This window comes from Notothenia coriiceps, unplaced genomic scaffold (assembly GCF_000735185.1).
Source record: "Notothenia coriiceps isolate Sejong01 unplaced genomic scaffold, NC01 NC01_scaffold00006654, whole genome shotgun sequence".
In the NCBI taxonomy this organism is placed as follows: domain Eukaryota; kingdom Metazoa; phylum Chordata; class Actinopteri; order Perciformes; family Nototheniidae; genus Notothenia; species Notothenia coriiceps.
The window spans coordinates 8316-17488 of NW_011339355.1; the positions used below are offsets into that span (position 1 = coordinate 8316).

Here is a 9173-nt window from a genome sequence, read left to right on the forward strand (position 1 = left end):
CTATAACATGTGTTCTCACACCATCCCCTACTGTCAATACATGACAAATGTTGCTGTGACACACACACACACACACACACACACACACACACACACACACACACACACACACACACACACACACACACACACACACACTCCACTCACATGCTTCTTCACAGACTGTAGTTCAGAGTACTTAACCTTTGACCCTATCCTGCTGACCTGATGATTACTTTCCAACATGTCCTCACCACATCACAAACACACACACACACACACACACACACACACACACACACACACACACACACACACACTGCTCTGTGCCTTTGAGGTCAACAGGTGCCAGCAGCAGCTCGACCAGCTGTTTTTTACGACACATCTGATGTAATACTTTATTCTGTCCAGCAGAGTGCAGTCCCACGTCTGTGTGTGTGTGTGTGTGTGTGTGTGTGTGTGTGTGTGTGTGTGTGTGTGTGTGTGTGTGTCTGTGTGTGTGTGTGTTTTATTGGGAGAAATGTACTTGTCCTTTGGCAATGTGTGTGTTCCTGATTCAGGAGTGTGTCGTGGTACATCTGTGAATATGTGTTTATGTTTCAGCTTGTCTGCACCCCCTGTGTGTGTGTGTGTGTGTGTGTGTGTGTGTGTGTGTGTGTGTGTGTGTGTGTGTGTGTGTGTGTGTGTGTGTGTATTGGAAGGTATGAAAGGGATAAACCCTGAACATGTGGTGAATGTATGAGCAGGAAAGCGATCAAAGAAAGGAAATACGTTTTAAAGAAGGAGAAGAAAGAAAAAATCTAAGAAGCTAAGAAAATGCTAGAAAATCAAAGTTAAGGAATGGAAAAGGAAAATCAGGAATGCAAAGATCAAAGACCAAAAATCAAATAGGAGAAAGATGAAGAAGACAACTTGGATATTCATAAGGGGTATGTTTTGTAAAACTAGATAAGAAATGGGGAAAGACAACAGACCACGAAGTAAAAGGACGAGGTATTCTCTCTTTAACAAACATCTCTTTATTTTGTCTCTACACCATTCAATAAATACAAAATACAAACCAGCTTCATATTCATAAACAACAATGACCATAACAAATATGACTTATTTAGAAACAGAAATGGGAACAACCAAAGCGATGAGAGAGAGGCGAAGCTCCAATGAAACTGGAATCACATCAGGATGAGACGTTTACAGTTTCTGTTCATCCTGATGTCATGAAATCTGACAAATTATAAAAGCTGCAGCAGGAACGGAAACAATGTGCTTTACTGGTTTTCACTGGTTCTTATTTTTTGTAATGTTTCTTTTTTAAGAAAAGCACTGAAAGGCAAGTAAGAAAAATACAATCTGGTGATTTTCTGAGTCTGATTTAAATGGCTTTTTATCTCCTTATAATGGCACGTTGTTGCCATGACAATGTTTCTAAATTCCTTAATTGGTAAAAAAGGTGGGAAATGCGTTTTTGCCAGGTGAAAAAGGGTTTAATTTTGTTGCTAATTATTTATTTATTTGTTAGGATCCTTTTTCTAAGATACCACTGAACTAGCATGTTTAAAAAGCATCAATTATGGTTTCTTTCTTCAGGTGTATTTTCATTTCTCTACTGTAAACACACGCTATATATAGTGTGAGTAAGCAGGTACGTTACCATTACTGTCATTACTTTGTTTGGGGGGCTAGAAGTGTGTTTTAATCCATATTAGTGGTATTTAGAATAAGCGGTAAGGGTGCCTCGTGTGGTCAACATGAGTATTACATCAACAAACACCAAGAGATATTATCATGACAATATGTTTAACCTTGCTTTAACTGAATTATATATATTGTCGTGTGGCAAAACATTCTATCTTTTACAAAAACATCAGAACATATTAGAAACTTAAAATGATTAACAATTAACACACACACACACACACACACACACACACACACACACACACACACACACACACACACACACACACACACACACACACACACACACACACACACACACACACGTATCCTCTCTCTCCAGTGAGAGGCTTTATGGCTGAACTTCGAAGAGAAGCCCTGTCGATGGAATCCGACCGAAGTTGGACTCCCGAAAAAACCCAGCTGAGCGTCCCAGCTCGGTTTCACTTCTGCGTATTTGTCCTTTGATTTAAAAAAACTGAGCAAAAATGCGAAGCAGGAAAGGTGTGTAAAGTCTGGTTGCTCCTATTCGTAGCTTCATCTTCATTTAAAGAGTCTTTGGACGTTTTTTTAATATTATTATCTCTGCTATTTTCTGCTCGTTACAATCCTGAAGCTGATAACAGGGTGGGTGAGGGGGCGGGGTCCCAGTGTGCAGTTCTGGGTTCAGGTCCATCAGTGGGGTTGATGGGAAGGGTTTAAATGGAAAGGAGTTGTTTTGGAGTCTCCTCACAGATTCAGTGTCTCCAGTTTCGCCTTTTGTCCGGAGCTTTTGTCATCAGGACTTCTTCCTCTTTGGAGTCTGTGAAGAAGAAGAACAAGAAAGATATATTTAGGACACAAGAAGGAGATGTTTATGCAGATTAAATAAACCAGGTTAGCTCTCAAGCATTATGTCCTTTTCTGCCACAAGGGTTTATGTTATTAAAAACATGATGACAGCACACTTAAAGGAGATTAGAACAGATTTCTCTAGATTTCAATATTTGAAACATTTTGGACGTTTTAATGCGTACATGTGTGTGTGTGTGTGTGTGTGTGTGTGTGTGTGTGTGTGTGTGTGTGTGTGTGTGTGTGTGTGTGTGTGTGTGTGTGTGGTGTGTGGGTGTGTGTGTGTGTGTGTGTGTGTGTGTGTGTGTGTGTGTGTGTGTGTGTGTGTGTGTGTGTGTGTGTGTGTGTGTGTGTGTGTGTGTGTGTGTGTGTGTGTGTGTGTGTGTGTGTGTGTGTGTGTGTGTGTGTGTGTGTGTGTGTGTGTGTGTGTGTGTGTGTGTGTGTGTGTGTGTGTTGCTCACCCAGGCACTCAGGACAGCAGACCCCCTCCTTGCGGATGAAGTTGGTGCAGCTCAGAGCGGGACACTGCTTCCTCTGACATTTAGTCACTCCGTGCTGAGGACAACAACAGAGGAGAGGAGGGTCAGTGAAATGCAATGTCTTCATTCTCAGAACCCACAACTTTACCGATAATATATAAAAGTGGTATTTAAATCCCATCAGCCCCAGTACTCACGTCACACCAGCAGTTGATGCACTTCATCTCCCCCACCAGAGGAACCCAGGGGTGCCAGTTGTCGCTGTTCTGGTAGAAACTCTTCCCGAACTTGCAGTGCCGGGGTCCGTCGGCCTGCATCATGTCGCTGTGCTCCAGCCCCACTGCTCCTGGGGGGGTGCCCTCCTCCTCAGGACACTCCTTACAGCAGTCCGAGGGGTTCCTCCTCACAGGGTGGGAGCAGCTGAGCACCGGACACGTCACCTTCTCACAGTGCACCTCTCCAGAAGAGCCCTGAGGGGGGAACGTAGAAAGGTAGCATTAGCAACGGGCTAGCAACTTGTTATCAGGACATACTGAAGCTGAATTATTGCTTTTTCAACATTATTAAGTATTTACCCAATAGAATACTTGAGAAACGCAAACATCGCAAAACGTTGTAATATACGTGTTGTATTTTTATTTTATTGGACATTTACATTTTCTTGAACGTCTTATGTTTATAATTTTATTGGACACTTTACTTGAACTTATTATGTTTGACTACAAAAAATGGTATCATATTTAATACATTTTTTATTTGACATTTTAATTTAATTTCTTATGTTTATATTATTATTTATTTTTCTTAATTATTTTTGCTGGACTTTTCTGAAGTCTTAAAATAAAATAAATATTTAGTTTTATTAATTTAGTGATATTTTACTTTAACTTTTATGTTTAAATATAAAACTTTTTGTTATATTTAATTATATTTTTATTTGACATTTAAATGTATTTTCTTATATTTATATGAATATTTATCCTTTAATTCATGTTGTCTTTTTATTGGACTTTCCCTCTAACTATATATATATATTTATTTGACTTGTGTTATTGTATTGTTATACACAGAAGGAGTCCCAAACCCACTTTCTTCTGGTCTAAAAACATGATGTCATTGTGTTGATGGGCCGATTCCTGCCCGAGCTTCTTTGCAGCCTTGTAAAAGACCAACGATGCATTAAGGGTTCCTGGAAAGCCAAACCCCTCCAGATGTGAGTGTGTGTTTGTTCATGTGTATTTACCTTGCAAGTGCACACGGCACATTTAATATATCCAAAGGGCGGCACGAAGGGATGCCATGTTGTTCCTGGAGCATGCATCTTCTGGTCTCCTTCAAAGTAGCAACCTGACGGAAAGAGCGGGAAAAACGGTTACAGTCAGAAAGAAAAGTAGTTTGAACTTTAGAGAGAAATGCATTGGGCTGCATTTATTTATAAACCTTAGAGGTATTGAAATGCAATCCCTTTTCATGTTAGCACTAAATCACACATGGAGGATTTGGGCCACATGTGGAAAGTATATGTTTTAAAGGTTTCCTATCTCGCTATTTTTAGGCATATATTATGGCTCTCAGATACAAATATATAAAAACATGTCTATGACGTGTTTTGCTCAAAATACCAAACAGATCATGCATTTGAGTGGGGATGGGTATCGTTAAGGTTTTAACGGTACTACTACTTTTATCGATACCGCTTATCGGTCCGGTCTTTTAACGGTACTTTTATCGGTTCTTTTGGAGAAAAAAAAGGTAAACTAACTTAACAAATTGTGAACAAAATGAAATAGCTTTTTATTTAAATTAAATAAATAATATTTCACATCAAAAGAAACAACAATGCTTTAACAAATCATATTAAATAATGTGATGACAGAACTGTGAACAGAATAGCTGAAACTTTAACAAAATAAATAACTCAGTTACCTTTAATCATTAACCTATGTTTTTATAACTGAGTTAACCTGTGTGTTGCTCCTAGCATACATAACACCTGACGTGGAAACGTTACTCGTGGACGGTGTGTGTGTGTGTGTGTGTGTGTGTGTGTGTGTGTGTGTGTGTGTGTGTGTGTGTGTGTGTGTGTGTGTGGGTGTGTGTGTGTGTGTGTGTGTGTGTGTGTNGGACGGGGCTACAGAGCTACTAGAAAGACAGTCGGTGCATTCCTCCGTCTGGATGTGGAGCACTTTTGATAAATGTTTAGACAAATTGCTCGTGTTACCGCCCTCACATGATAAACTCTTATTGCACTTTTGGTAACGAGCATCGAGACGGGTAAAGTTTAACCACACCTCGGAGCGCGTTCTCTCTAGATTGGAAAGATCGAAAATACTAAAAATACATCATAGACGCATGTTGTAGTCTTTTTGCATGTTAGAAATGGAGTTGGCGATACTAAAACGGCAATATAATGTTTGTGTAGCAATAATACATAAGACATATATTTATTACATGTCTCCAGTACCGATAAAAAGACCGATAACGTTGCAGCTTAACGGTACCACGGTCTTTAATAGTTTAATACCGGGGCTCAGTACCCATCACATTTTAGACATCCCTCACATCCCTCCTCTGAAGCTCTGTTAGAAAAACGCTGATTTTGGGTCCTTAGAAGGAAAACAATGTAAATGACGTCATATCGGACGCTACCCTGGATCAGCTCCGTTGTTCCCCCGTTTTTAGAGACGTGGGTACGGAGGAAAAGAGAGGGTTTTCTTTTCTTACACTTTGTGAGTCTCCTGACACCAGGGACACATCTTGATGTATAAAAGACTTCAGATAGGAGAGCTCTAAACTACATTCAGAATTCTTTATGAGATGTAAATGTATTATTAAGAGCTATTTGATTTCTGATGTAGGCATTGAACTCGTGTAAAACAGTCCAGCCATGGAGAAAGAAACAGTACAAGAGGAAAGGAGAGAGACGGAGAGGTGGACCTACCCTCAGGATTCTCCTCCACCTTCTCAGGAGCCGTCACGTCTTTGCTATCTGAACAGGAAGAAGAAGAAATGGAACAATTAGCTTTCAACATCTGCGGAGAATCTGCCCCAAAACGTGGCTCACACCGAGCAGCTCAAAGCATCTCAAGGACTACAGGCTGGATATCTCAAAGGCTTCTAATGTCTTCTTCTCACCGTCACAGACTGGGCAGCACTGGTCCTCGGGCTGGAGGGTTTTGGAGCAGGTCAACACCGGGCAGATGACGGGGTCACAGATTACAGTTCGCTTCTGCAGGAAGAAAGCACGAGGAGTCGGTTCAATGTGCGACGTACGATGACAAGCTAAATTCAGAAGTAACCGAGGGGCGTAAACAAACGATCCTTCCACACTTCTCTTGGAATGCTTTTGGATTTAGTGCCAAATAAATGCATCCTGATCAACTAAGCCAGAACTAGCACGGGGACCAGATCCTGTTTACTACGTGGAAATTCACGAACTTCAGCGGTTGGGCATCCCTGATTGGTGGAGTTCGATAAGTAGTCTTAGCAGTGTGAGGTTTTGATCCAAGCTCAAAGCTGTTAATAAGTAACTTTGTCTAGTTTTAAATGTGGTTTCAGGTCAGAAAGTAAGTATTTAGCTTCCCACCAGGTGCTCAGTTTATCCAAATAAAGCCTGTCTTTCAATTGTCGTGCAACATTTTCACTTTTGAACCTGCATGGTTGCAGACGAAGCGTGCAAAACGATGTGTAAAACATCTGGACGTTTTATATACATCAGTGTCTTGTTAGCAAACACATTTATTTACTGCCTTTCCCTAGTGTTGGAATGTAAGATCTACCAAAGCACTTAAGTACACATGTGAAGTACTTTATTCTAAAATGGGTGATACTTTGGTACTTAAAGTGTTTTTTGACTGCAGTATTGCTTCCTTTACCTATAAGTATAAGATTTGAGTACTTCTTCCATGATATTCTTTTTTCTTTTATTATCTTTGAATACTTGTTATCCCCCCTAAAATATCTATATTCTATCCAAAACAAATGTTGTAACATCTGCTTCAAGTTAAATCGTTATTTTTTAGAAGTTTCAACCGCTGTACGTTTTACATACTGTACTTCAGCTTCTTTTAAGCTTTAGCAAATACATGTATTTACTGCTTCTTCGCAGTGTTGGAATTTAAGTACATCTACCAAAGCACTTAAGTACACATAAAGTATGCGTATTCTGAAATGGGTTCTATTTTGGTATTTTTTACTCAGGATTTCTTCTTGTAACTGAGCATGATTTGACTGCAGTATTGATACTTTTACCTATAAGTAAAAGATCTGAGTACTTTTTCCACTATCTTCTACATCTACCAAAGCACTTAAGTACACATGCACATTGCTTAATTCTGAAATGGGTTATATTTTGGTACTTAAAGTATTTTTTTATGCATGGTTAACTCCAATTGTCAAAGATACACACTGCGGGATTTGATCACCCCGACAGGGCCCTCCTGGGGTGAGAGTGTCTTGTGATAATGGCCGAAACACTCGATGAGCCCGAGGTCCACAACTGATGATTTGTTAAATAATCTATGAATTTAAAAAATATTTAAAATATTAAAATGAAATGAAAAATCAAGATTAGGATTAAAATTTAAATTAGATAAAAATAAATAAATTCTTTAAACGTGGGGCCTGCTGACCGCTGTTCTTTACGCTTGGTCTTAATGGTTACCCTAGTCTACAGGGAAAGCACTTTGGAGTGCATATTCCTGTTTCTCACTTCTTATTTTCCACCTTTTTTCCAACTGTTTCAGGAGAGTGCATGTACGTAGTTGCGTTGTGCCTCTTCACTTTTACACTCCAGGGGTCAGAGTTCATATGGTGAGGGATTCCATTGGCGGTATGCGCCGGCCTGTGCCTTTACCTTGGACTTCTGATAGAACTGCTCGGGTCTTGATAGATTGAGTGGGGAAGTTCATGAGATCTTTCTAGAAAAAAATTGCCCGTGCCCTCGGATAGCCTGGTTTCTCTTATGCCAAGTTGGCTTTGATTTCTGGAACTTTACCCCTATTCTTCCCCCCGTTTCCCTCTGTTGGTAAAGCATTAAAACTAAACTAGGGAGGCACCTCGAGTCTCTGAGGTTGGTTTCGTTCGCCTCCCCCACATTTTCAATCCCTTCTCTCGAGAGGGGANGAGTGGGGAAGTTCATGAGATCTTTCTAGACCTATAAGTAAAATATTTGAGTACTTCTTCCATTATCTTCTATTCTTCTTTATTCCCCCTAAATATCCATATTCCATCCTAAAACATTTTTTAACATCTGCTTCGAGTTGAATAGTTGTTGTGTGTTTGTGTTTACCTGGCAGCTGCAGGAGAAGCACCGGTCGTAGTTTGGGGTCCATCGGGAGCCGTGGGCCTGGTGCTGGTTCTCAAAGAAGCAGGTGTGAGGGTCTTTCTTCAGTTCCTCGGGGTCTTTCACAAACAGGTCGTCAAACTCAGAGTCCTCCATCTCCCCCCGGGTCCCTAACTCACAGTTATTCTGCACGTGGACCTGCAGAGAAAACAGGGAGGGAGATGGAGGGTGGGGATAATATTAGATCAGATTCCTTTATTGTCATTCCAAGCATTCCCGATGGTGCAACAGACAGTATCAGTAACATTCAGACGAGAGGTGGAGGAAATGTGAAAGAGAGGTGGAGGAAATGTGAGAGAGAGGTGGAGGAAATGTGAGAGAGAGGTGGAGGAAATGTGAAAGAGAGGTGGAGGAAAGAGAAAAGGTGGTGAGGAGCTTTCGTCGGCCACACCTGACTTATTACGGCTGCTCTCATGCTGACTTTGTAATTGTTCCTGCAGAGAGCAGATTATATGTTTGCTATTAAAACAGCTGGACTCTTCTGTGTGTGTAAATGTGTGTGTGTGTGTGTGTGTGTGTGTGTGTGTGTGTGTGTGTGTGTGTGTGTGTGTGTGTGTGTGTGTGTGTGTGTGTGTGTGTGTGTGTGTGTGTGTGTGTGTGTGTGTGTGTGTGTGTGTGTGTGTGTGTGTGTGTGTGTGTGTGTGTGTGTGTGTGTGTGTGTGTGTGTGTGTGTGTGTGTGTGTGTGTTGTTATCGTTATCGTAGCGTAAAATAACTATTTAACCTCCACACCTGCAAAGCTGCAAATGTGTTTTTGTGTAATTGTCCCTCTGAACCCAATACAACTTTGTGTCTACCACCCACCTGCCAGTTAAAGTGAGTGAGTGAGTGAGTGAGTGAGTGAGTGAGTGAGTGAGTGAGTGA

The 9173-nt window shown here is 40.8% G+C and overlaps 1 protein-coding gene across 1 annotated transcript in view; it reads right to left on the reverse strand.

Annotated features, from left to right (window-relative positions):
* Positions 1 to 1360: 1360 nt before the first annotated feature.
* Positions 1361 to 9173, reverse strand: part of chrd (chordin) — a 20055-nt gene continuing 12242 nt past the window's right edge. Inside the window, exons 9-15 of the mRNA XM_010769205.1 lie at positions 8257 to 8448; positions 6102 to 6195; positions 5908 to 5955; positions 4210 to 4313; positions 3164 to 3436; positions 2949 to 3042; positions 1361 to 2458 (exon numbers count right to left, since the gene is read on the reverse strand). Coding sequence (XP_010767507.1) covers positions 2394 to 2458; positions 2949 to 3042; positions 3164 to 3436; positions 4210 to 4313; positions 5908 to 5955; positions 6102 to 6195; positions 8257 to 8448 — 870 coding nt within the window. The 3' untranslated portion in view covers positions 1361 to 2393. The remainder of the gene's footprint in view (positions 2459 to 2948; positions 3043 to 3163; positions 3437 to 4209; positions 4314 to 5907; positions 5956 to 6101; positions 6196 to 8256; positions 8449 to 9173) is intronic.